This window comes from Chamaea fasciata, unplaced genomic scaffold (assembly GCF_029207755.1).
Source record: "Chamaea fasciata isolate MVZ Bird 193981 ecotype frontalis unplaced genomic scaffold, bChaFas1.0.hap1 SCAF_27, whole genome shotgun sequence".
Taxonomy (NCBI): domain Eukaryota; kingdom Metazoa; phylum Chordata; class Aves; order Passeriformes; family Sylviidae; genus Chamaea; species Chamaea fasciata.
This window is the reverse complement of record NW_027094112.1, coordinates 1,572,892-1,599,454: the sequence shown is the minus strand read 5'-3', so window position 1 is coordinate 1,599,454 and position 26,563 is coordinate 1,572,892. Positions and strand designations below refer to the sequence as shown.

The 26,563-nt window shown below is 49.9% G+C and overlaps 1 protein-coding gene across 2 annotated transcripts in view; it reads right to left on the bottom strand.

Annotated features, from left to right (window-relative positions):
• The window catches only part of NSF (N-ethylmaleimide sensitive factor, vesicle fusing ATPase), a 74,712-nt gene extending 48,149 nt beyond the window's left edge, over positions 1 to 26,563 (bottom strand). For both annotated transcript variants that reach the window (XM_066205063.1, XM_066205064.1), the window contains exons 1-4: positions 26,514 to 26,563; positions 13,814 to 13,899; positions 6,167 to 6,266; positions 3,251 to 3,290 (exon numbers count right to left, since the gene is read on the bottom strand). In XM_066205063.1, the coding sequence (XP_066061160.1) occupies positions 3,251 to 3,290; positions 6,167 to 6,266; positions 13,814 to 13,899; positions 26,514 to 26,525 (238 nt within the window). In that variant the 5' untranslated portion in view covers positions 26,526 to 26,563. The remainder of the gene's footprint in view (positions 1 to 3,250; positions 3,291 to 6,166; positions 6,267 to 13,813; positions 13,900 to 26,513) is intronic.

Here is a 26,563-nt window from a genome sequence, read left to right as displayed (position 1 = left end):
GTTGCTGAGCTTTTCTCCAGATGAGGCAGCAGAGAGTGAATCCCTGCACGTTCAAATGCAGCAATGCAATCTGTCTGCCCAAAACAAAGCACATCATCAACTGTCTTTCATCCCTGACACTGAGGAAACAGCCCCTACCCCAGAGGTGCCCTTGGGCCCATCCTGACATTTCCAGGTTTCCTTCAGTGATGCAGAATCACCTGAACAGGAAGTCAAGAGGCAGGGAAGGCACTGCACAGTCACTGCCATCCTGATACCACAGGTACAGCATGTGGGAAGCAAGAGGCCACTCGGGGTGGAAAGAGGGAAGGAGGATGGAAAGGAAAGAGCAGCACAGTCCCCAACTCCAGGGACACTGCTCAGCATGGGTGACCCACGGGCAGGACCAGCAATCCAGAAACCAGGCTGCAGCAGAAGGCAGGGATTCTCCAGAAGTCTGAGGAACACTAAAGGTTTGCTTTGAATATGGAGAACAAAGTCCCCCCTGCTACAGCAGTCATGGCTAAGGATGAAGCAGGAGAAGGGGAATGTGGGAAAGGTGCTTCACTCCCTCTGTGATTTCCTGTCCAGCCCTTGGCAACAGAATGGTTCCAGAACAACCTGCAGATGCTGAGGTGAGATGGCAAAACAAGGCTCCAGCACAGGACTTGCTCACGTGAAGGGAACAAGGAGAGCCTGTGTCTGGCTGAAGGTGTTAGCAGAAGACACAGCACACACACCAAACATCCCTGCTGGGATGGGCTACCCTGGGAGGAGCTGCCAAAGACAGATCTTCCAGGAAACAGGGATAAAGATGAAAACACAACACTGTTTCCTGATCTACTGCACGGAGTCCTTTCAAAAGGGATATGGCAGCTGGGTTATCCCTTTGGTCCTGCAAGCAAACACCAGGAGCTCCTCTCACCTTACAGGTCACCCCTGAGCAGTTTCCTTTTCCTTGCTGAACCTCATGGCTTTGTCAAATAAAAGCTTCTGGAACATCAGTCCCTGGATTTGGTCACATCACAGGCCTGAGGTGTCAGCTGCACACGAGCAGCTCTTACAGCCAGGGCTGAGCGCTGGGGGTGCACTGAGGGGAACCCCCAGCATGGGGCTGCAGCCCACTCAGCAGAGTACAGCACCAGCTCCAAGAGCCTGGAATGTGCCAGAGAGAGGCTGGGAATGCAGAAGGGACCTCCAGGCTCTGGGAAGGCACGTGAGACAGCCCATCCTGGCTCCAGCTGGGCACCTCTGCTGGGAACACGGGAGTTGGTGCACGGAAGGATGGACAGACACATCCACTCAGGGCACTCTGCCTTCCCACCAGGAAAACCTTCACTGTATCATCCATCAGGGGCTCAGCAGGACTCCCATCACTGCTCCACAGAGCTGTGGGCTGCATTTACACTGACATTTAAAACACAGATTCCACATCATCAGGGGACCAAGGACAAAGCAGGAGCCCTGGGAAACCACTGGGTTTGTGAACACTTCTCCCTACCTGCAGAATGCCTTCACAAATCCCTTCCACCCGGCACGGAGTCAGATGACATTTAGTCACTCTGCACAGAATCACTGCATTATTTTTGTTAACACAGGCTCCCACGTAGCTGGAAGGTTTACAGCAAAGCCCAGGACAAGGACAGTCACAAACTGCTCTAAGAGCTGATCACACAGAGTGTCTGTGCTTCTTCCCCAAAAAGACCTGAGTACTGGAAAGCACTGATCTGTGAGTTGGCACATGATCAGCAGCCAAACAAAGGTGAGAAACAAATTAATTTATTAGTCTTCCCCTGCTATAGGTCATTCCTCAGTTAAAACAAGACCAGCTGGCAAAAAAATCACAGATTAACAGAATCATCAAGGTTGGAGAAGTCCTCCAAGATCAGCAAGTCCAACCATCAACCCAGCACCAACATCATGGTCACTAAATCATGCCCTCAAGTGTCACATCCACCAGTTCTTCAAACACTTCCAGGGATGGTGACTCCACCACTGTCCTGGGCAGCCTGTTCAAGCCTTCACAACCCATTCTGTGAATAAATTTTCCCTAATATCCAACCTACACCTCCTCCGGCACACCTTGGGGCTGTTTCCTTTCATCCTGTCCCTTTTTCCCTGGGAGAAGAGACCAAGCTCCTTCCAGGCCATTGTATGGAGCAGAAAGGTCTCTCTCAGCCTCCTTTTCCAGGTTAAAATCCTGGCTCTCAAGCAAGGTCTGTGAGACATCCAGAGAGGCAGAGACACCCACTCCAGCCTGTCCCTACAAACACATCAGACCCCACATCTGAGTGCTGATCCCTGCCCATGGACCTGCTGAGACCACAGGAGAGGGGAAAACAAACAGCCAGGAGGGAGCTTCCCCAGGAGCACCCCACAGCCATAGCCACACCACTCCTCAGGCTCAGCTCTCCTCATCCTGACACAGCATGTAGCCATCAGTCTGCCCACAGTCCCAAAGGAGGGAATCCCCTGGAATTGTCCCTCTCCAGGAACACAGAGGTGACTCCTGATGGTCCAAAGAATGGGTGTGATCCATCACCTGGATCTGCTGTAGCAAAGAACACGGAGACCCTCCCATAACAAGCTGCTGCCAGGACTCTGCTCAGCATTCCAGCAGCTACAGACAGGTTCAAGAGCTGCACCTGTACCTGACAGTGATCCAAGGCAGAGGAAATAGTGACATACTGCACAGAGCTAATTGGTCTCCTCCAAACATTCACCAAGGCTTGGAACGCTCGAGGAAGACTTGAAATAGGAACAGAAATTCATCTTGGCCCTTCACCTTGCTCCAGAATGTTCTGGTCAGTTACTGGTGCAAACAACAGTGCTGCTCCCAAAGCTCAGCACTGCAGGGCACACTGCTGCTCCTGGCACTACAACATCCCCATTCATTCCAGTGCTGGTGCCAAGGAATTCCCCAAGGACAAAAGCTGTCCTCTCTTAGTGGGAGTGTTCTCCAGAGACCCAGAACGGGCTACCCAGGACATGTACAGTGTTCATATGTGCATGTGGACACTGATGTCCCACACAGAGCCAGGCTGAGATACCAGCAGGTGTCTGGAGAAACTGCCAAAACATCCCCCCAGGTCTGGAAAACATTAAATGCAGAACAGCTGCAGAGAGGAGAGCAGCTCCTTCACTAATGAGGGCCTCACATCACCTGCAGAAGCACTGGAGGTCTGAGAGTTCCCATTTCAGTTTCCTTTCAGGATGGAAACATGAATTGAGCTTTATAAACACGTCCCAATTGCTCTGCTGACTGACTCACCATCGATCTCCTGTCCGATGGAAAGGCCGGCCCATTTTCTCTGTAAAACAAGATAAAAATGTCAGAACACCAGCCCTGCAGAACCCCTGTCCCTCAGAACAAACCCCTGCCCTCTCAAAGGCAGCCTCCTCACCCAGAGAAGCAGCATCCCTGAGAGAACCTTGAGCAGCAGAAAAAAAGGGGCAGAATAGAATATCCCAAAGACCCCCAAATTAGCAGGAAACAACTAAAAAACACTGAATAATCTCTCCGAACATTGAATATCCCAAAGACCCCCAAATTAGCAGGAAACAAGTAAAAAACATCGAATAATCTCTCCAAATAATTTTATCTTTTGATCTCAGAAGGTTGTCCTGTACAACCTCCTTCAGGCTACTGGTCTCCCCACCATCCTGGAGGCAGAAGTTGTGCTGCTGGACAGGGTTTTGTGTCCTTCTGCTCATTGTCCTACCAAAGCCCAGGTTCTGAGCACTCCACAGGTGCCAGAATGGCTGTTACTCCATAAGCATTTTAAAAGCTTGTTCTAATGTGCTCTAAGGCACAATATTACCTGAACAAGAGAACCAGTAAAAATGAAACTGTTCAAATCCTTTAGGTCCCTTAGAAATTCCTTTAGAAAGATCTGTGCTGCACAGAACTGCAGAAGTGGGAAATGGTTCACGAATTATGACACAAAAATATCTATAACCTTTACAATTCCAGCAGTTCTGGCTTGATGACTGCAAAAATGCGGTTTTCCCAGTGGCCGCTGCTGCATTACAGATTGGCTGCAGTGTGTTCACAGCCCCTCAGATATCAAACAGAGGCACCAGTCACAGACACGTGTAGGTGTCGTTACAAACAGCTCCGGGGAGATCCATCTGAAAAGCTGTAGTTTATGGTCATTTGTATTTGCCTTTTTGTCTGGGAGAAGGAACACAATGACTTTGCTTACAGAGTGAACATTTCCCTTTTATACCCTCCCCAATACCCACAGGATGTCCTGAGCTGGACAGGACCCACAAGGATCCTCCAGTGCAGCCCCTGGCCCTGCACAGACCCCCCCAGCAACCGCACCCTGGGCATCCCTGGCAGCGCTGTCCAAACACTCCTGTGGCAGCCTCGGGGCTGGATCATTCCCTGGGGAGCCTGGGCAGTGCCCAGCACCCTTGGGGGGAAGATTTGTCAGGATCTTCTCTGTGGCAAGAGATACAGCTCAGTCCCCACGCTCACTTGGCTGGTTTCTGCTAAAGGTTTGTCACCACTGTGCAGCAGCTCATGTTTTAGGCTCTCAGGATACAAAATTTGTCACAGCTCTCAGTGTTAAGAGTCAAGAGGACCACAGAATAAAGGGGGTCAAGAGCTCCACGTGAATAGTGAATGTACAAAAACAGATGTGGAGGCTCCAGAGCACAGACATCCCTGAACAGCAACAGCAAACACGCAGCTGGTGTGAGACTGACTGCAACTATCCATGGCTCTGGGAAACACTGGGAATTAAAAGCCAGCATCAGGAATGTCCCAATGCTCAGAGGGCTGAAGGAGCTCTGCTATGGCACAGGCTGAGGGAATGGGGGTTGTTCAGCCTGGAGGAGGCTCTGGGGGATGTCATTGTGCCTTTCAATACTCAGAGTGGGCTTAAATCTTTTTTTAGGGGACAGATGTTTTAGTGGGGACTGTAGCAAAAGAAAAAGGGGAAGTGGCTTTAAACTGAAAGAGGGTGAATTCAGACATTTCATATGGTGAAACTGGTAAAACCTTGGCCCAGGTTGCCCAGAGAGGCTCCAGGGAACATTCAAGGTCGTACTGGACAAGGGCTGTACAGGAACTGGTCTCGTGGCAAATGTCCCTGTTCAGAGAGCCTTTAAAGGCCCCTTCCAACCCAAACAGAACCCAAACAGCTCTATAACCCTATAAACCAAGCATTCACCTCCCAGAAGCTGCACCACTCCCTGCACAGCCCCTTCTCCAAGGGGAGCACCAGGCCTCAGCCCTTGGCAGATGGCCTCTCCTGGCTCCACACCAACAACTGCACCATACAAAAATCAACCCTAGACCTGAGTGCACAGATTTTAACAACACAAACATCTCCTGCTGGGCATTGCTGGGCACTCTGGACATCACAAACCACAGCCAGACACTGGTGAAGGTAACATCCCCCACCCACTCATCCGGACAGACCCAGTTCCAGCAGCACACCAAAAGGCAAAATGTCATCTGGGGGCTTGTGCAAGATGTGCTGAGGAAAAAAAAAAATCTGTGTTTGCAGCATAGAGACTGGGCTTTGGAGCAGTCAGTGGCAGGGAGATATGAAAGCACTCAGAGACAAGGATTGCTGCAGGTTCATGGCATGAGACTCAGGGTAAGCAGTAAAAAGCTACAAGCTTCATTTTTCAATTTAGAAGTTAATTATATTCATTATTTATTCTAACCTTCATTTAACATCTGATGATGACTTAATTAAGAAAGAGGAGACAAAGGGGTTTGGGGTTTTTTAATGCATTTCATTGCATTTTTCAACTAAAAACACAAACAATGACTGAATGTAGTCAATAAAACTTCCGGCAGGTCTTAAAAATGACAAACACACCAAAGAAACCCTTTAAAGTCAAGGGAAAATGGGGAACAATAAAGATTGACCAAAAAAGGGCAGATATTGCTTAGGCTTTTCTTTTTCAAATAGCTTATTTCTGCTGGATTTTTAAAAGGTTAAATTACACCTTTTCCAGTATCTTTAGGCCATCATGCACTAAAGATATATCTAAGCAATATAAGCACAGTCACTTCAGTTGCAGTGAAAGTCTCCTTGAACTTTTGCTGGCAGAAATCAAATTTGCAGCATGCATTTATTCCAATTAGAGAACTTATCTTCAATCCTGAGCCCAAAAGAGATTTTGCTTATACTGTAGCAGAGTAGAAAGTCCAACCATCCCATACCTGGGGCAAGCTGAAGGCGATGCTGCCAGGGACAACCGAGGGGTGGGTTCTCAGCGTGAAGATGTATTTGTGGTTGGGAGAGGTCTTCACCACAACATGTCTGGAAAAGAGATCAGTATTTTACTTTGATGTGTACCAGGAGGGTTTTGCATTGCTCCCAGCACTGTGAGAGCTCAAAAGGAACACCCAGCTTATCTCTGGGGCTATGCAGGAAAACCAAAAGCACTGGAGCCACAGCCCGACACAGACACGCAGCAGGGTGACAGAGCCCACCACCCTCACTGGTACAGTGTGATCTCACAAGCCCAACTGCAAGACTTTGCACCAAAAATTAATATTAACATCCCCCCAGTAGCCCTTTACTTCAGGATTGCACAGTACAAATGAGAGAGAACCAAACTACGACCACAAACAGCAAGGCTGCCACAGCTAAAAATCAACACCGGTTTCACACCTCAAGCACTAACACCAAAGCATCAGTATTTTACCCCTACACCATCACTATCCCCAGCTGTGGTGCTAACAAGAAGTAAATGCAAAGCCCATACAGGGATCTGAGTGTGTGGTTTAGAAGTCTGATAGTAGGAAAAAAATGGGAGGAATATCTGTACAAAAAGTAAAATCACACAGGCCCTGGGGCTGTTCCTCCTGGCGCGAGTGACCAATTGATCTTGATCAGACAGCATCTGTGTGGCTGAAAAAACAGAAGCAGTGTTGGAAAGTGGCCCTGTGGGAAAGGACCTGGGGTGCTGATCAACAGCAGTTCAACAGGAGCTGATGTGTGCCCAGGTGGGCCAAAAGGCCCAGGGCACCTGGCCTGTGTCAGAAATAGTGTGGGCAGCAGGGCAGGGACTGTCCCCTGTGCCAGGCACTGCTGAGGCCACACCTCGAGCAATCGGGTCAGGTCTGGCTCCTCACTGCAAGGAAGACTTTGAGGGGCTGGAACGTGTCCAGGGAAGGGAAAGGAGATGGGGAAGGCTCTGGAGCACCAGGAGTGGCTGAGGGAGCTGGGGGGCTCAGTCTGGACCTTCTCACTCTCCACAACGCCCTGACAGGAGGGGGCAGCCAGGATGGGAGGGGGCTGGCCTCCGCCCCCAGGGAACAAGGGACAGGATGAGAGGAAATGGCCTCAAGATGTGCCAGGGGAGGTTTGGATTGAACATCAGGATGAACATCATGGAAGCGGCTGCCCAGGGAGGTTTGGAGTCCCCATCCCTGGAGGTGTCCAAGGAATGCCTGGACATGGCACTCAGCACCCTGGGCTGGTGACAAGGTGGGGACTGGGCACAGATCAGACTCAATGGGCTGGGAGGCCTTTTCCTCAATGATTCTATGATTCCATCACTGAACAGTCACAAAACCAGAGCAATACAAGCAGTCAGGAGCAGACACAGCAGCAGCCATGACATGTGCCTGTCTGTCACGCTCAGAATCGAAGCTGTCAGCAACAAAGATACTCAAAAGCTGCTTCTAGCTCTCCTCAGACTATGCCTGATAGCTCTTATCATGTGACAGGCAGACAGCTCGCTGGCATGAGAAAGCAAAACCAAAGCAGGCTGGGATTTGTGTGCTCTGGCAGCAGGGTGATGGTGGAATCAGAGTTCACCTACCTCACCTTCCTCTCACAGCTGCTGGCACTGTAAGCCCCCTTGGGGTACACAGGGCACCAGCTCCATGGGATTTTACCCCTCCCCAACCCCACGGTCAGGATGAGCTGTGCTGGCAGCCAAGGCCTGCACTCCTGGCCCTCCTCCCTCTGTGCAGTCCATGTTTTCCACGCACATATGCTCCCCAGGCTTTCAGTTGCACATGCCCAGCCAATCCTGCACCATCCAAATGAGGATCTGCCCTGGCTCCATCCTGTGTGCGGAACAGCTCCAGCCACACGACAGGAAGGAACATATGGCCCTTGGAGATCAGAGGGAATGTAGCCCAAACCAGGAGCCACGGCAGCCCAAACCAGGAGCCATGGCAGCCCAAACCAGGAGCCATGGCCAGCTGTCACCTGCAAACCTCCCCCAGGCACTGCTGGCACTTGGTGGCCTGGCAGGGTCAGAAGCATTTTCAACACACCAAAGTGACAACAGAGTCCCCCAGCTCAGGCAGACTCTGAGCTGGGTCCTCACTGGTTCTGACCCAAGATCACCCATCAGATGCCAGGACACCCTTCCCTTGCCTCCTCCTCCTGCCTCAGGCATAAATCCAGGAACCTGGTGTAGATGAAGTTCCATACAAATGTTACACAGATAACAAGGCATTTCTTGGTACTGCACGGCAGACAGGGAAAGTTTATGAAGCTTGGAAGACAGCAGATGTCACCCCTGCCTTCAGCCAAGAGGATCCAAGGAATTACAGGCTGGTCAGCCTCACCTTACTCCCTAGGGAAGGGATGGAGTAACTAATCTAGGAAGCCAAACACATCAAAGCACAAGAAAGTGACTGGGAGTCACCCTGAACATGGATTTAGGAGTGGGCAGCGTGGATTTACAAAGGAAAATCCATCCTGACCAGCACGACAGCCTTCTCCAATGAAATGGTGAGCCCTGGGGCTGAAGTCAGAGCTGGATTTATCCCAACATTAGCAAACCTTCCACACAGGGTACAACCATCCTCAGACACTGCTGCAGTACACACTGGGCAGGGAGGGGGCTGGAGGCTGAACTGCACTTGGGGCTGCAGCCAACAGCATCACATCCCACTGCAGGTCACTGGGATGTGCAAATCCCACTGCAGGTCACTGGGATGTGCAAACCCCACTGCAGGTCACTGGGATGTGCAAATCCCACTGCAGGAGGTCACTGGGATGTGTAAATCCCACTGCAGGAGGTCACCGGATGTGCAAATCCCACTGCAGGAGGTCACCGGATGTGCAAATCCCACTGCAGGAGGTCACTGGGATGTGTAAATCCCACTGCAGGAGGTCACCGGGATGTGTAAATCCCACTGCAGGAGGTCACCGGGATGTGCAAATCCCACTGCAGGAGGTCACCGGGATGTGTAAATCCCACTGCAGGAGGTCACTGGGATGTGTAAATCCCACTGCAGGAGGTCACTGGGATGTGCAAATCCCGCTGCAGGAGTTGACCCCAGAAGTCCACATGGGGCCAAAACCATTTAACCCCTTCATTCCTGAGCAGCTGAAGGGACAGAACTCCTCAGCCAGTCCACAGGGGACACTCCTGGGTGTGCTCAGAGGGACCTCGACAGATCCCAATCAAGCTCAATAAGGGAAAATGCAAAGTCCTCCACCCGGGGAGAACAATCCCATGCACCAGTGCAGGCTGGGGCCCAACTGGGGGCCAAGAAGCCCTGGGAACCAGGTGGACAATGAGCTCAACAACAGCCAGCAGTACATCCCTGCAGCAAAGGTGGGTAAGATTCCCTTGGGGTGCATTAGCCAGGAACAGGCTGCACTGGCACAGGGTGACCAGAGCAGCTGTGGCTGCCCCTGGATCCCTGGAAGTGTCCAAGGCCAGGCTGGACAGAGCTTGGAGCACCCTGGGGTAGTGGAAGGTGTCCTTGCCCATGGCAGGAGATGGAACTGGATGGGCTACAAGGTCCTCTTGCAGCCCAAACCACGGAGTTATTCCATGATTAGGGAGAGCACCAGCAGCAGGAACAGGCAGTGATCCTACCTGGAAGGTAGCTCCACAGACAGCTCATTTCCAGCTGAGCACTGGGTAAAGCACAGAACTGCCCAGGAGGCCGGGACTGAAAGCAGGAGTTTCCCAGCACAGTATCACCCTGAGTAATCCAAATTAGTATCGACACACAACCAACTGGAAAGGAAGCTGTGACACTGCAGAGTATGAGAGAAACATGCTCAAACAAGTTCCAGCTACAATTCTGAAATACTTCACCACAAAATGCACCTGATGACAACTAACACCTGACTGGAAGTAGCTCATGACATGAGAAAAGACCTAAAATTAAAGCTTTTTAAAGCCCCAAATGGGTCCTGAGCACTGCACGCAACAGCGACTTCAACACGTAGAGATTCAGCATCTCTGCAGGAAGAAACAAGCTCCATCACTGCTGGGCTTCACTTCAAAAACCCAAAATGCAAGAAAATGAAAATACCTGATAAAAAATACTGCGGAGAAGTATCCACAAAGATTTGATACCAATTACTATGCTGGAGCATTCTGTTCACCAAAAACATCTCCAGCAAAGCAGAAAGACAGCAGATCTTGACAACAGAAAAATAGATGCCAGGAAGAAAAAATAAAGAGGAAAAACGAAAAAATTTAAAAAAAAAATCAGCTTTCTGAAAGAAAATACTAGGAAAGGTCAAATCCTGACAGGTTCTGTGATAAAAATCTGCATAAGGCACAGGAACAACCATGTTTCTTCTCAAAGACAGCAGGAGCAGGCTGCTTCCAACAAGCTGTAAGTATTATAGCAGCAGAAACATGAAATGCATTTTCCTACACTTATGTTCACCAGGAAAGAGCTCAGAGAGCTCATGGAGACACATGGGGGAAATCTCAACCTCATTAAGAGCTTCTGCTTACACACGAGCAAAAGGAACAACAACTCACCAGGGCCAGACTGCTCCCAGAGCTCTCCCAGGCGGAATTGCTGCTCTATTCCGTGTGTAAATCCTCGCCTGGAACTGTCAGGTCCAACCCCTGTGATGCCAGCTCCTAGGAAGGGCTCCACGAAACTGGGCCCAGGAAACTGCTGGTAAGTTTGCTGGCCAGGCTGAGCAAACCCAGAGAAACTCCACCAGACATGAATTAACCTGTGAGTGTAACAGTTTTTCTGTTGCTGAAGCACGAGCAGGGCTCCTGTGAGGGAGGGGATGACTCAGGTATCCATGTGGAGGTGCCAACAGGGATCTCATCCCATGCAGTGCATGTTTGGAAACCCACAGCAATCATTCAGCAAGGGCTCCTCAGAAAACTAAACTGGCCTAGGAGGGATGGGCTTCCCATGTGAAAGGGAACAACCAGTTCTTAACATGAACAAAAACATGCCACTGAGACAGCCTGCACTGACTGCTGTCCCCTCACAGCCTGGCTGTGTTCAGAGCTGGTTTCTCTCTCCAAACAGCACCAGGAGTCCCCAAGGTGGAAGCAGGACACAGGAACTGAGGGTGGTGCCACTCCACAAACCATTCCACACCACGCATTGGGATCATACAGCGCATGGCCTTGTGTGAACTCCTGCAGCACCGAGCACTGACTCATCCCTGCCCAGCTCACGGGCTGCACAGAGTGAAGCGTGAGCAGATGATCAGCAGCACCCTGGGCTTAAACCATCTCCTGATCCAAGGACAAACTCCAGGTCTGCACCCCAGCAGCAAACAGAGCAGAGCCCTTTGTGGAGGTTTCACCAGAAGCCCCCCCGAGCAGGCAGCTGTGGTGAGGTGTCGAGGTCACGGCACGTCTTCATTGAAGACTAAAGAAGCTGGGTAGCTGTAAAAGCAGAAGTCCTTTCTTGCATGGCTAAATCAGCCTCATGAAGGCAGAGTTATCACAGCTCGTGCCACTATGCAGAACACCTTCCAGCATAAAGTCCCCAGTCCCATGCACAAGCGGTAGCACCTTAGCAGCAGAAACAGCATCTGTAATCTGTAATCTGTGTTCCGTGAGCTCAAGCATTCTCAAAGCAGTTCGTTTTTATTCTGTTTTTAGCCTATCAGGTACAAACATGATCTTACCACGGTCTTGTTGCACCTATCCTAACCTAAGATTGATGCGTGAAAGCAGTCGTAATTTCTTACACAAATTCTACGTACATCCTCTACCTATTCTATCCAGGAATGTTAGCAAGGCTAAATTATGTTTTAATTATGTCTAGAACTTAGTTAACTTTGTAAAAGGTGATGCCACTGAACTTTTAACTATGCTTTAGGGCTTTTTTTTTACTAACTAATACAGTTTCTTATTTGCTTAAGGCACTAGAAAGATTCTCTACTTATTTAAACTTACATTTCTACCTCATGTCTGTGTGGATTTATGTATTTTAGTTTACCGAAGGTTTTAATTCAGCCCTCACATTTCCGAACGCCCCTGGGCCTGTGTGGATGGGGCCCAGAGGGATTTCTATCCCAACAGTGAGGGACTCAAGCCAGGGAGCTGCAGGCAGGGCTGGCTCCAGGGATCTGCAATGCAGCACCAGCTCCAGCCCCAGCAGTGCCCAACCCCGGGAGCTGCCCATGCTCCATCTGACACTGCAGCCATCTGCAGCATCTGCTCCCCACCAAACACAGGCTGCCGGTGTGTGAGCACCCACTGCCAGAAAAAAACAGCTCCCAGGGGAACGGGAACAGCCAGAACCACATCCAGCCTGCTGAGCCAGCACATCCCGGGGCACTGCTTCCTGCATGCTGCCACAAATGCCAGGAGAGAGGCTTCTGGAAGCCAAAGCGGCACAACCGGCTGCAGGTCTGGCAGCTGGGTCCCTCCAGGACATCGATATTGGAGGAAATTAAAGTTTTTATAATGCATGAAGTACAATGCTCAGTTCAGGTATTTTTGTAACTCAATTACTCTGGAAAAAAATCAACCTGGAGAAAACCTACTTTGAGAAGACCAGGGCACTTTTCTGCCCAAGCAGACACTTCTGCCTGCTTCTGACTCTAAAAGTTCTGCTTGTTTAGGGGCTGGTTTTATTTGATTTTGGCATTTTATACTCCAGTTGGGCTCATGAAATCACAGTTCAGTTCATTGCCCCAGAGCCAGGACAGGCCCCAGGACAGCAGAGCTGACTGCACAGACATGCAAACACATCCCAAAATGCATCCCTGCATTCCTGCTGTGCTCTCCACCCTTAGCAGAGCTCACATAGGGCAGGTATTTTATATAAGGCCTGGGCATATCATTCAGTATCTCCTTTAACATTTTCCCCATTTTTCAAACCCAAGCCCTTCTGCCTTGTGCTGCACTTTCAGCTGAAATTAATGACTTCTGTCTTCAACCTCCATACTAAAATCTGTCAGAGCTTCCCTAAAGCTGCAGCAAAGCAAAGAATCTGAGTATGTGAATTGGCTTCTTGTAATACAAAACCCTCCTGTTTGGGCTGAGCTGAAAAATTCATGTGTTTTCCACCTAACAGAACTAAACCTCAGAGTCAGGTTCCATCAGCCACCCCAGAACTGCAATTAAAGAACCCAACCCGTGCCCACACTCTGGCTGCTTCTCCCTTTTGTTCTTGTGCATGAAAACCCCAAGAACAAGAGAGAGTTCTCCTGGCTCTGCTCAGCACTCCCGTATGATGTGAAAGTGAGAAGAAGCCCCACACAACACAATGATAAAAACATTTTTGAAATAGTTCAAATATTCTCACTACGTAACAGGAACAACAGCAAAACCAAAAATCACAAGAAGTACTTTATTAAAATAATTATTCTATTAGTTAAGCAGATGCAGTTCCCAAGAAAGAAGTGCTTCAGAGCATTTCATTCATTCATTCAGCAGTGCATTCATTCAAGGCATTCAGAGCAGAGTCACCTTCTCCCAGCATTTCCCATTTCCAGAAAGAGCCACATTGAAAGTTCTGATCTCTACAGACACAGAAGTTTTGTTAACCAAACTGCTGTGTTCACCTTTCCAAACCTACAATGTCATTCCCCCCTCCATCCAAAATTTGAAAACAATTCCTTTTCGGCTAAAAGCCGAAAGAGCAACAGTGCACACTTACTGCCCAGACTGGAAGTCCTTCTCGTTCACCACAGCACAGTTGGTTAAGGACAGCTCATCAGTGGGACATCTCGCTGCTTGCATAGGCTACAAAAGAGGGGTGGAAAAAATGTCAAATAAAATTCTATTCCTCCATTACCAAGCCAAACCTCAAAACTTCTGCAAAACCACAAAGCACAAAACAAGTCTCCTGAGTCCTGGCACGTTCTCAGAGCCCACTGGTATCAACAAGCTCCTCTTCCAGGTTCCTCCAAACATTTCCACATGTCACAGGTACTTGTATCCCAAAGCTCTGCATTTTGGGACTATTATGTACTTTGTATTTTCTACCCTACCTCCATAAATGCTTTTAAAGTACCTGGGGGAAAGCCTGCAAGGCAAACACTGTCAACCTGCAAGTGAGCCCTGGTACTTGTGAAGCTTCCCCAAATGCTGCCACAAGGGAAGCAGCATTCCCTGGAAGGTGTTTCTTGCCCAGTGACAGGACACTGGGATTTTCTGAAAGCTGTGAAGGGAAAGCAGCCTGGAGCCAGAGCAGTTCCCCTACAACGCTGTCTCATAGTGCTGGGCTGGGTCACAGAGCCCATGTGGGGAGAAAGGGAGGGATAAAGGTGTGACCTTCCCTCTTCCCTGAACATAAAACTGGAATTTCAGCATATCCATTCTGCATAAACCCCTTCACCCAGTGCAGTACAGGGCAGCACTGAGAGTCCAGAGGAAGGTTTAACCTCAACCAGCTGCTATCCAACCTCACAATCCCTTGGTATCACTTCTCAAAAGAAACATCTCGTGAATATTTTCCACTCTATAGGAAACATCCCAGATCTGTAACACACAGAAGAAAACTAGGTAAAATAGTTAATTCCAGCTTATCAGTATGAAAAAATACTGCAACAAATTTCGTGGGGGAGTCCTCCCCCTCTTTTTATTCTCTAATGTCAGAGGACCAATCCTTTTTCAGGAGTATCCGTTCATTTTTGTCTCTTCCACTGTTACTCATCAATCAGCAATTAAAAACCAAATTAGCAGCACTCCCAGCCCAAGCTGCCCATCCCCATCATAGGGCAGGATGGAGCACGGGGGGAGGGACACAGCACAGGGACCACAGTCCTCTCCTACACCCTCACCCCACCTGCTCCTGCAGAGTTAGACCACAAAACAATGGCTGAACAATGAAATTGGATGAAAATGCCTCCAGAAGTGGAGAAAGGGAGGATGTTTCTACCATTAGCTATGGACTGAAAAAATTTCATTTTGGGAAAAGCTAAACTTGCCCCCCAAGGTGTCATTTTGAGAATGAAAGCACAGCTACCTCTGCCAGATACAAATTTACAGGCAGCGCAACAGAAACCGTTTGACAGCATCAACCTATTGCTAAAAGTAATTCAGAAGGGATTTTCTCTTAAAACACCCTCAAATCCCAGCAGCAAGCACAGGAAACCCACTGATCCCAACACACACATCTAAATCATTTCCCAGGAGTTACTGCCCTGCTCAGCCTTCCTCCCCCAGCCCCTCTGGGATAAGAATCAGAGAAATTCCCCTCCCAGTGTGGCCTGCAGCCAGCCTGCCCTGAAGTTCAGATCAACTTTTCTGGCACAACAGGATTTGTCTCATATACTCACTATTTAGAAAAGGACTAACTCATTATTTCAACCAAAAATGCTTAATTGGCCTTAACATATGTGACAACCAAAAAAGATTCCATTTTCAGGCCTGAAGCAGATTTATCTACCTAATGCTGAGTGTAATAAAAGACTTAAATGTTCTTGTAATAAAATATATGACATCAGTGAATTTATGAGATACACAACGTGTCTGCTGAGGCCACTTGGCTTGGGGCACTGCACAGCAAACATTCACCATTTTATCACTTCTCCCATCTGAAGGGCACGGTTTTGTGAAGGACATGCCCTGATAAAAGGCATTACAGGGGATATTTCTGGAGAAAAGTGGACACGGAGCTCCTGGATTAAACCTTTTTACAGCACTAGTCCTCAACTGCATTTTTAATCCTCAGTGACAAACTGCTTCCTACACGCAGCCAGCGCCCGGCCAAGCTGCCACTCCTGTCTGCCCTGGGAACACAGAGCTTTAGGAAATGCAGGAATAGCAGGGAATGCATTCCAAACCCAGCAACAGCTGCAAGCTCTGCAGCAGAGGAGAGATGATGGCAGAACAGCCTTGAGTGTCTGACACATGAAATAACGTGGCTGCAGCAGCAGCAGCAGCAGCAACAGCAGCAGCAGCAGCAGCAGTGCCAACCATCCCAGAGCCCTCCTCCTCCTCCTGGAGTTTGGCAGGAGCTCATTTCTCCCTGGCAAGGACCAACAGCCCAGGCAGCATCTCTGCTCCCAGCCCTCCACTACACACCCTCCTCAAGCTCCATGATTTTGCAGATCTTCACAACATTATCTATATTCTGAAAAGGTTTTAACATCACACAGCTGCAAGACAGGAGTGTCACTCCCGGGCACGGAGTTCCACAAGGGTGCAAGGGACAACTTGAGGAAATGTGGTCATGGAAGAGGTGACGATTTAAACTGGAAATCACCCAGGCAGGAAGGAGGAACACACTGCTGTGGGGAGCTGCAGGGGCTTCCTCTTACCTGCCCTCCCTGCAGAGCTCATATCCCTGCTGCTCCCAAGGACAGATCCTTGTCTCTGTCAAGCTGTCACAGCCAGGACACAGGCACAGGCTGCCCCTGAGGAAGCTCTCCTGGCACAAATGCAGCAGTCCAGGGCTGGAACACATGGCTGGCATATGCCAGTGGTGCTGCTGTCAGGAACACTTTAAGCTCTTGCATTTTGGGTTCCAGTTACCCAGGACAGCAGCACAAGGACTCCCAGAGCGTGCCCCTCTTCCCTCTCTGCCATCTCACACCCACTGCCAGCACTAACACACCACATCAGGGTACAGGGGCACAAAAATCCTTGTGAGTATTCCTAGGAATCATCCAAAGTAGATTTATACAAAATAACCTTAAGCAAACTGGCAGGTTACTGACAGCCCTAACAAAGCAGAGAGCAAGCTCCTGCAGGTGACAGCAGATGCCACCTGCTGCAGCCACCCCCTGGCACTGCCAGGCTGGAGGTGACCCACACACCCTCACAGGCTGCTGTTACACCCATGTCCACAGCACAGATAGATTTGGCTTAAAGAAGGCAAATTAGGGTTAAATTAGGCAAAAGACTCTTCCCTGCCTCCAGGTGTTGTTCTGGTTTATGCAAAGAGGAGAGTCCAAGGACAGCCCAGTCCTAAGGAGGTGACTGCACACTGCTGAAGTATTCCCAGCTACAGCATCCAGCATCAGCCAGGCAGCACCTGCTGTTAACCCCAGGCCTGTTCCTGCATTCCTCCTGTTTGCCCAGAGGAAAACAAGACCATATGATGCACTGAAAAATCTCACTCTCAGAGACAAACGTGAAGGACCCTACCCCTGGGTTTGTGACAAAGCAGTAATGTTGCCTCAAAACCCAGGAGGTTCAATGATGCTGGCATAGTTTACTTTTACAGAGAAAAGTTGCCCTGAAGAACAAACAGCTCCATAGCAGAAACAATCACCCTAACATCTGATCTTTCAGAGATTTTTTTTTTTCCAAAGCTGCAAGGACTCATTTTCCTCCACAGAAAATAAGAAACTCACATTTCCACAAAATCACAGAATAGCTGGGGTTGGAAGGGCCCTCTGGAGATCATCCAGTCCAAAGCCCTGCCAAGGCTCAGAAAGTGGCGCTGCTATTTGGATATTTTCACATATACATAAAACACACCTTTGGTGTTTGGTCAGTTCACCCCCTGTGAATCATTAAGGCTGATGGAAGGGGAAGCCAAGGTAAAACATGTTACTCCCCCCAGAGATAAGGTGGTGGCTGAAGTGCACTGCTGACAGCTGGGACTGAGAAGAGAGGAAACATTAAGTGCTAAGGCAGAGATCCTCCTCATCCAACACATCTGAACTCATCTCCTTTCCTAATGCTGAGCAAGAGATAATGAAACGGCCTCTAAAGCCGAGGCAGGTTTGTTTCTGTGCCCTGCTCTCACGTGGTTTGCACAACACAAATATTGTACAAGTATTGTATGTTTAAAATTCTCCTTTGGGTAAAACAAACACAGATACACATCCCATGTATATGCAGGTGCACAGAGATGGAATTTCTGGCACACAGGTGCTGGCAGAGGAGTGTTAGGAAACGTGACAACTCTGGGTACCAGCCATTTCCATATCCCCAGCAAAGCCCACTGCCAGCTGCACTGAGATGGGGATCCCTGCCCCAAAAACACCCAAGCTTTCCTGCCACAGCTGTTGGGCACCCAAGTCTCTCTGAGCCCAGAGCCTCATCACCCAAAGAGGGCAGAGAACCACCTGTGCAGGGCTAATTCCTGGGAAACAGTACAGTCCACACCCCCTAGAGCCCGAGCAGAGCTCTGTGGGTTGGTGGAACCACGACTGACTCCAAATCAAACACTCACCAACACGAGTCTGCCAAGAAAGTGAAGTTTGAATGCTGACAGGAAGAATTATGATGTCAAAGGAGCTCTGAAGATAAACAGGGAACTGACATGATGAATCACAGATCCTACACATTATCCAGGAGTGTGCTCCTGACAGAAAACACACGCACAAAGCTCTGCCTTTATCTCTAGATGCAAGGGACACCAGGACCCGAGGCGGACATCACACCTCTGGCTGCACACAGGGGACAGCCAGCAGCTCCAGAGGAGGATGAGGAGCAGGAGGATGAGGTGCAGAGCTGGCTCAGCACCAAGCAAGCTCCCAGCAGAGGGAAGCCCAAGGACTGGGCCTGCACTCTACACCCGTAACACACCACAGAGCTGAACAACAACTCAGCACTGAAGGACACAAGAAATGGGCATCCAACAGCAACACCAGCAGAGCTCCTGGCTGGCAGGTAAGAGTGGATTCCTGACCTGGAGGGGAAGCTGGCTCTGTGACGGGGGAAACAGTAAAGTCAAACCCAAGGCTCTTCTAAAGAACAACTCTGTAATGTTCATAGAAGGAATGACAACATGCTGTCACCACCAGGGACCAGACTCAGGAACACAAGTTGTCCTAAATGCTGTGGTTCCAAATAATTTTAACAATTCATTAAGGAAGTTCAGTAGCTTGCAAAGGGTTTTTCTGGACATCTGGACAAAAAAAAAAAAAAAAAAAAAAAAAAAAAAAAAAAAAAAAAAAGCTTCCTTATTTCCACAGCCACAAGAGGAGATCAAACTACAAGGAACTTTTTGGACCAGCAGGCCTGGCCAGACAGGCCTTGCCAGACCTGCAGTGGCTGTGCTGGCAGGATAAGCTGCTGTCCCTGGAACACACAGCCCTGACTCCCCGCTCAGGCCTGGCCATTACACCTGTTCCACATGACCTCTATTTGTTTGCTGGAAGCTTTTATTCTCTTCAGAAAGGAGCTGCACTCTCTCTCAACAACGAACTCAGAAATACCTATTTTCTTCTCCTAATAAAGAGGAACACATTGGGAAGCTAAAATCTCAGAACTAATAATCCCATTTTTGACAAAGCCAGGGAACACTGAGCGAGCTGCCACCAAGGCAGCCTCAGCAGAGTCCAGAGAAGCCTGGATGAGATGGATCCCTCCTTCCCAGCCCCCCAGCCACTCCCACGCTCTGAATCACCTCCCGTGATCGTGCTGTGCCAGGCCACCCCTACACCGCAGAAACCCAAACAGCTCAGAGGAGGAGAGAGGGAAGAGCTCCCAGCAGCACCTCCAGCATCACCCAGGGCTGGAAATTAAGCAGGGAATGTTCTCCCTGCATTGCCTGCCCGCAGCAGCAGTAACATCCTTGCCTGGCCAAGAGCTGTCCCCCAGCAGGGACAGGCAGCAGGAGACACCAGACACTCTTCACAGGGCACTCTTCATCTAACACTCAACACATTTCCCAGTTTCTCTCTCTGAGAGCAGCCCTGAAGCCGGAAATTACTGCCCATCCAGAACCACTCCATCAGGGCAGAAGGGCCTCTCCCCCAGTTAAAGGATACTGGCTTTCACTGCTGCTTCCCTTTGTTTGCAAAGTTCAAATGAACTCACATCCGCAGGGCTGGCTCTGGCACCCCAACGTTGTTTACCCGCAGGTAACGAGGCGCTCACAGCTTTGGGAATCCGGCTCTGCTATTGCCAGTATTTGCCAACATCACCAGAAATACAATTTGAAGTCCCAAGAAAAAAGGGTCTGCCTGACCCAACAGAGCAGGAGAAACAAGAGTGCTAAAGGAGAGCTGCTCCAAGCAGAGCATTTACAGTCGAATTACACAGGTTGCTCTGCCCAAAGATGTCCTTCTCCACATCAGCTCCTCACAACAGGATCAGTAAGTGATTTTAGGAAATACGCGTGAACCTGACCTGCTGTGCCACAGAACCAGGGAGCTGCTCTCTGACAGCCCGGCAGGAACAGCAGCTCCATCTTCCTATTAAGCAATAATGACCCAGGATATGTGCACTTTAATTAACACATCCATTTTTTGAGTGGATGTTGCCTCACATTCCTTTCTCAAGTCAGGATGATCAACAATTTAATTACAGGGAACTGTTGCTTGTTGCCTTGCATCTAAACCTCTTTAAAAAATGCCAAAGGAATGAACCACCACCCCACCAGAGTAAGTTGTGGGCCTGGGATGCAGGTCACAGGATTTTTTCACGTGAGCAGTGAGGACACCTCATGGACGCAAATTTCATCCCATTTATTTAGAAAAGTCACCCTATGGCAACAGGGACAATGTGACTATATGTTAACGTTAAAAATATCCCCCTTGGAATCTGCCCTGTGAAAGCCCAGGGTGCTGCTGTCCCTGAGGATTTACAGGCCAGCAGTGACACAGGGCAGCACCTGGCACTGAACTTCCCACGACTCTGATGCACCAACCACCACCCCAACATCAGCAGTTTAAGATGCAGCAGCTTGCAAGTATTGCTCTATTTTTACAGAAAAAGCACATGACACAACTCCAGGGCATCAATTACTCCAGATCTTTTGATAGAAGGTCATTGCTTTATTGCGTCCCAGGAGAGCAGAGAAACGTGTTAAATCTTTTCATACTTCAATCCTTTGACCTCCCTGAAGGCAGGATATGCCTGCACAGGAAGGAGCAGAGCAGCAGGGCAGCAGTGCCTGAGGAAGTGCATTCCCAGCCTTGGTTTGTGAGCAGCAGCACAATCAGCTGCCTCAGACATAGTTCCAGGGCACTGCACCAGAAGCTCTTCCAATAATTTTAACAACTGGGTTTCTTGGTTGGGTTTTTCTGTTCACAGACCTTCTCCAGCACAGCTCTCCAATTCCTGGGGGTCTGAAAACCTTCTGGAGATGGTCAATATGGGTGTTCCATCACAAAACTCCGGTCTCTGCCCGACAACCTCCCTGATGTGAGGCAGCAACCTGAACACATCGTGCAGAGCCCCCAGGCTGAACCTCATCCTTCCCAAAGCCACTCCATTCCCAAGGTCTCTGTCCCACTGCTCAGGGGTGTCACTGCACCAGCTTCCCTAAAGCTCATCCCCTGCCGCACTTGTGAGGGCTCCTGAACATGTCCACCAACCCTGGATCAAAAAAAGATCACTCCATGACATGGGGACCTACATTTTAGTTGTTTCCATGTCAAAAAAAAAGGAATCAGTGGTAATTTCACTGCACTGAAACTACATCCTGCCTAAGGGGTAATTCAGCAAAATGGAAGTGCCAGGGATTACTTTTCTGTGGACTCACGCAGATTTGATTTTATGCCAGAACTTCTTCCATATTCAGTCAGGGTTTATCCTGAGCCTCAGGGTCTTCTCCTAACTGACCTCTGTGGTCTGAGGCACAGAACCCAGAACTGGAGAGGAAAAGAGAAGATCTTGCTGTCCTCTGGAGGAAAAAAAATTAAAAGTAATACTTAAGAAATTCACACTTTAAGTGATCCTCAAAAGGATTCTCTGATTTTTTAAAAAGACATTTTCCTATGAAAATTATTCCCAAAGTTTAATTATTCTAGCAGGTCGACGTAATAGAAGAGGTGTGACACACCAGCGCCCCAAAAACTGGAGATGGAGAGGCAGCACTGACTCTCCCTTTGGCAGTGACTTTTTAAGCACAAGCTTAGGACACACGAAGTTTCTGCAACACTGAGCCAAGCAACAAATTAACCAAAGATGAAAGGGCCAGATATCCCACACAAATTCACACAGTCATCAGAATTGTATTCTAAATAATTCTAGAGTTTTTAACAAATCATGTGCCTTTATTTTAAATAATTCAGCAAGGCAGAAGTCCTGAAAGCAGCCCACAAGCTGATTTGTGATGATTTCACGGGACAGTAATGAGGTTGCAGAAGTGATCACAGAAACAGAGATTCATATCGAGTTTTCTCCCATTCCCCTGAAACCTTGCTAGAAACCCATTTCATCATATTACACACTAGGAAGTACTAAAAAAAACTGAGTGACGATAGCAGGAACAGTACCAGGCTGCAAGAAGGAACTAAGTTGATTCATAAACGTTTCTTTAGTTGCCTGACAACGCCTGCATCTCTGAAGGCTGGTTCCATATGTTATCAGAAATCACCTTACAGCTTTAACCCATAAACATAGAGCCCAGCCCCCATTATTTCAAAGTTCCTAGCAAACCACCCAACCTAAAACCACACTGTCTACGCTTTAGATACTTCTAAATAATTCACGCAAATAATAAGCCAAATGTTATGAATTGCCTAGTGCTGTTTCAGGTATATTATACGGATTAAATGCAAAGAAGGAATTGTTTCCTGGGAGGGTGGGGAGGCCCTGGCACAGGGTGCCCATGCAAAGAAGGAATTGTTTCCTGGGAGGGTGGGGAGGCCCTGGCACAGGGTGCCCAGAGCAGCTGTGGCTGCCCCTGGATCCCTGGAAGTATCCAAGGCCAGGCTGGATGGGGCTTGGAGCAGCCTGGGACAGTGGGAGGTGCCCCTGCCCATGTCAGGGGTGGCACTGGGTGGGTTTAAGGTCCCTCCCAACCCAAACCATTCTGGGATCCTGTGCTGGCTGCAGGAAGCACAAGAGAGCAGGGTTAGGCCAGCAGTGCCTTTGGCAGCACAGAACACCAAGGGACTCAGCCTGTCCTTCACCACCTTCCCACCCCTGGTGTCACCAGATGCCAGCAGGACCCTGTGCTCAGCCTCAGGCTCTCAGGAGGAGTGACAGCCCCACTCTGCAGGGTCAGACACCATCCAGCACCTGAGTGACCCAAAACCATTCCCAACCCAACACAAAGGGAACTTCTACTGAGGAGCCAACAGGGCAGAGTCTGCTCTCACTGGGCTAAAGGCAACAAAGAGCAGAGGAACAAAGATGGGTGTGTTACACCAGGGACACCCCCTAAAACAGCCATTATTTCTAACCATGAACGGCTACACAAGTTCAGCTATCACAAAACTCATATTCCTTCAGGAAAACCACACCAGTGTCTCTGCTGAGGGAGCCTCACCAACACCCACACGAGCACCCTGCACACAGAGGGCACGTGCAGCTCTGCTGCCAGAGGAGCCAGCAGCACCGACCTGCTCCTGCCCCAGCCCAGTCCCATGGAGCCCTCCAGCCTGTGCACACAGGGGCAGAAATGCAGCCTGTGCTGGATCCACAGCTTGACCTCACTGGAACGAGGGATCTGGCCTTTCTAGATCTCTTTGGGAACTAATTCCTGATGTAGTTCAAATCAATTAGTTACAGACAGCACCAGTGAACTTCCAGGGGGCCACTTGGTACAAGAGGTCCATGACCAGCTACAGGCAGAGCAGCTTCCCACCATTCCCTCTCCTGCAGATGCCTCACTGCTCTGCCTGCGTGCCTAATGATCCCCATGCAGAGATACAGAATAAATTATTACAGAAACAGCCATTATTTCTAATCATCATAAACTGTTTTTCCTGTAAACTTCAATCACTGCTAATCACCATCTCTTCCTTGCCATGGAGAGACCCAGTGCAATTAGGGGAGCAGAGTAACACACCTGAAACAGCATCACACATTTAATCAGATTTGGCTTTATCATTCACCTGAATTATTCAAAATGTTACTAGAAGTTTAAATATTTTGTCTCTCTCGTACATCAGGACAGCCATTCATTTCTCCCTGCGAGAATGTACGTGCACAAATCAAACCACACGAGTCCAATAAAAGAGATTAAGCTCTAAACGGCATTGCAGAACAGATTTGCAGGGCAGGAGGAGTCACTGAAGCTCCTCTTCCCATCCTGCAGGTTGAAGCACCTGTTAAAAACGCTGACAACAGAGCAGCACCTGCGTTCCAGCATCAGCCTCACCTGTCGCGCCTGGAGATATCACACACCCCCACCCTCCCACAAGTGTTCCGTGTTTACCCCGACACAGCTCCGGTGCCACAGCCCGAGGGCACCGCTGCTGCTCCCCTGCTCCTCACCCTCCCCAGCACTGCTGCTGGCCCACGGGCCAGCTGGAAGGAGCACACAGCTCCCTTGGGGGCTCACACGGAAAGCAATCCAAGGATCAGACCCAGCCTGGAATAGTGAGATGGAACACTCAGCTCAAGGACTCTCTTCCCAGCACTAAATAAAGCTGGTAATTCTGCAACAACTGCATCTGCAGGCAAAGCATGAAAACACTGAATACTAAGAAGCTTCCTGATAACCCAAGGAGAGCATCACCCATCCAACTGCCAGCTGAGGAGGCAACTAAGCATCAATCTTTCCTTTAAATTCACATAAATCCCTCTATCCTTCACCAGGCTTCCAAGCTGGTCAAATAAAGACACATTTTCTCAGGGTTTTCGTAGCAGAAAAGCTCAAAGCAGAAGAATAAAGTTGAGGTTGATCCTTCTCCTTCCTCCCCACATCCCCAGTCACCAATCCCAGCACTCAGAGAAGGCACCAGGGTGTTCCCTGAGGACACAGCTGGGAGGGCTCAGAGGAGCAGGGACAAGGCAGGACCACTGCAGCCAGGCAGCTTTAGGCCCAGGGAGTCTCAGAACCACGTCCAGGGTGGGTAAAACCATCTCATCACTGACCAGAGCACTGGGCTCCTGCTCTGAGCAACAGAAAGCTGAAATAAAAAAAAGCCAGTCAAGGCTCACAGATTTCCCTGGGTTAGTGCGAAGGGTGAGATGAAGGAAAAAAGGTGCAAGGAAGAAGGTGAGACCAGGAATCTGGAGCAGGGACAGAGGAAAATCTCTTAACGAGAGACAGACCACAAAACTTGGAGGTTTTCTCCATTACTCAGCACATTTCAGGGGTGGCACTGGAGCACCTGTGATGCACAGCACGTCACTGGGCCAGATTTCTCACCCCAGCTCTGCATCACAGCATTGCACCAGCTACCCTCCATCTACCAGCCCAGCACGACGCAGAAAACACTCAGAAAACCAATTCCCCAGCATTTCAGCCACTGAATTACTTGGCCTAGGGACAAGATTCCAGCACTAAGGAAAAATGTGACTTTCCCAGGCTGACACCCAGCAAAGCATGACTGAGCTCTTGGCAAAGAGCAGAGCAACCCAAACACATCCTGCAGCACCTGGACACCCGAAAAAAGAGGGGATTTCACAGATGAGGCTGCTCCTTCATATTTTAAAGCTTTTGTGGTCACTTACTGATGTGATCTATCACTAATAAGGGATTTTTTATTTTTTAAATTAATACAGAATAAAACCCTTAAGGTGTTTCCAAACAACAAAAGGTGGACCCACATTACAAAACAGAACCTGGCTGGATCCCACAGGAGAAAATCTCCCCGTATCCCACGGCACCAAGGGATCACCATAGCCTCACATCCCCTTTAGTGGACCCTAAAATCTTGCTGCACACCCCATGGAGACAGAGGCCCCTCAGGAAATCCCACAGTTCTGCCCCCCATCCCAGAGCACCAAAGGATCACCCCCTGCCACAGCACCCCTAAAGGTCCCAACCCACAGGGAGAGGGGTCACCAGAGCTTCACAGCCCCCGGGGCATCCCAAATCCTCACACCTCTGGCCTTCACTGCACCGCCAGGAGAGCCCACAGTCCTGCCCCACACCACAGGGAGAGGCAGCACCCCAACTCCTGAGGGAGCCCTCGACGCTCATCCCACAGCACCAAGGGGTCACCACAGCCTCCGAGCACCCACAGGAAACCCCAGAAATCCAGCTCGGCGCCCCGAAAGGCCACTGCAACCTCACGGCACCCTTAGGGAACCCTAAATCCTGCCTCACATATAGAGAGGGGTCACCCCGGACTCACAGTGCTCCTGAGGGAACCCCCAGCCCTGTCCCACACCCCACACTGCCAGGGGGCCAGCCGGGTCTCACAGCACCCCTGGGGGACCCTAAAATCCTGCCCCAGGGAGAGACGGGTCACCCCTGCCCCGGCTCTTGAAGGAACCCCAGTCCTGTCCCACATGCCACATCACCAAGAGGCCACCTCAGCCTCTCGAACCCGCCGGGGAACACCGGGAGAGGGGTCACCCCCAGCCCCCCGCACCACTGGGGGGTCTCCACAGCCCCACAGGACCGCCAGGAACCCCCACACCGCCGGGGGTGAGGGGGTCACCACAACCTCACAGCACTGCCGGGGGACCCCCCAGGGCTGCACGGCCTCCCGGCAGCGGGGCTGCGAGAGGCTCCCGAAGCCGCGGAGGCGCAGGAAGGAGCAGGAGCGGAGGAAGGAGCCGGGGATAGGCGACAGCGACCGCTCCGTGTCCCCCCCACTTACCCGCCCCGCCATGTTGCCGCAGCGCCGACCGACAGGCCCTCCCCGCGGCC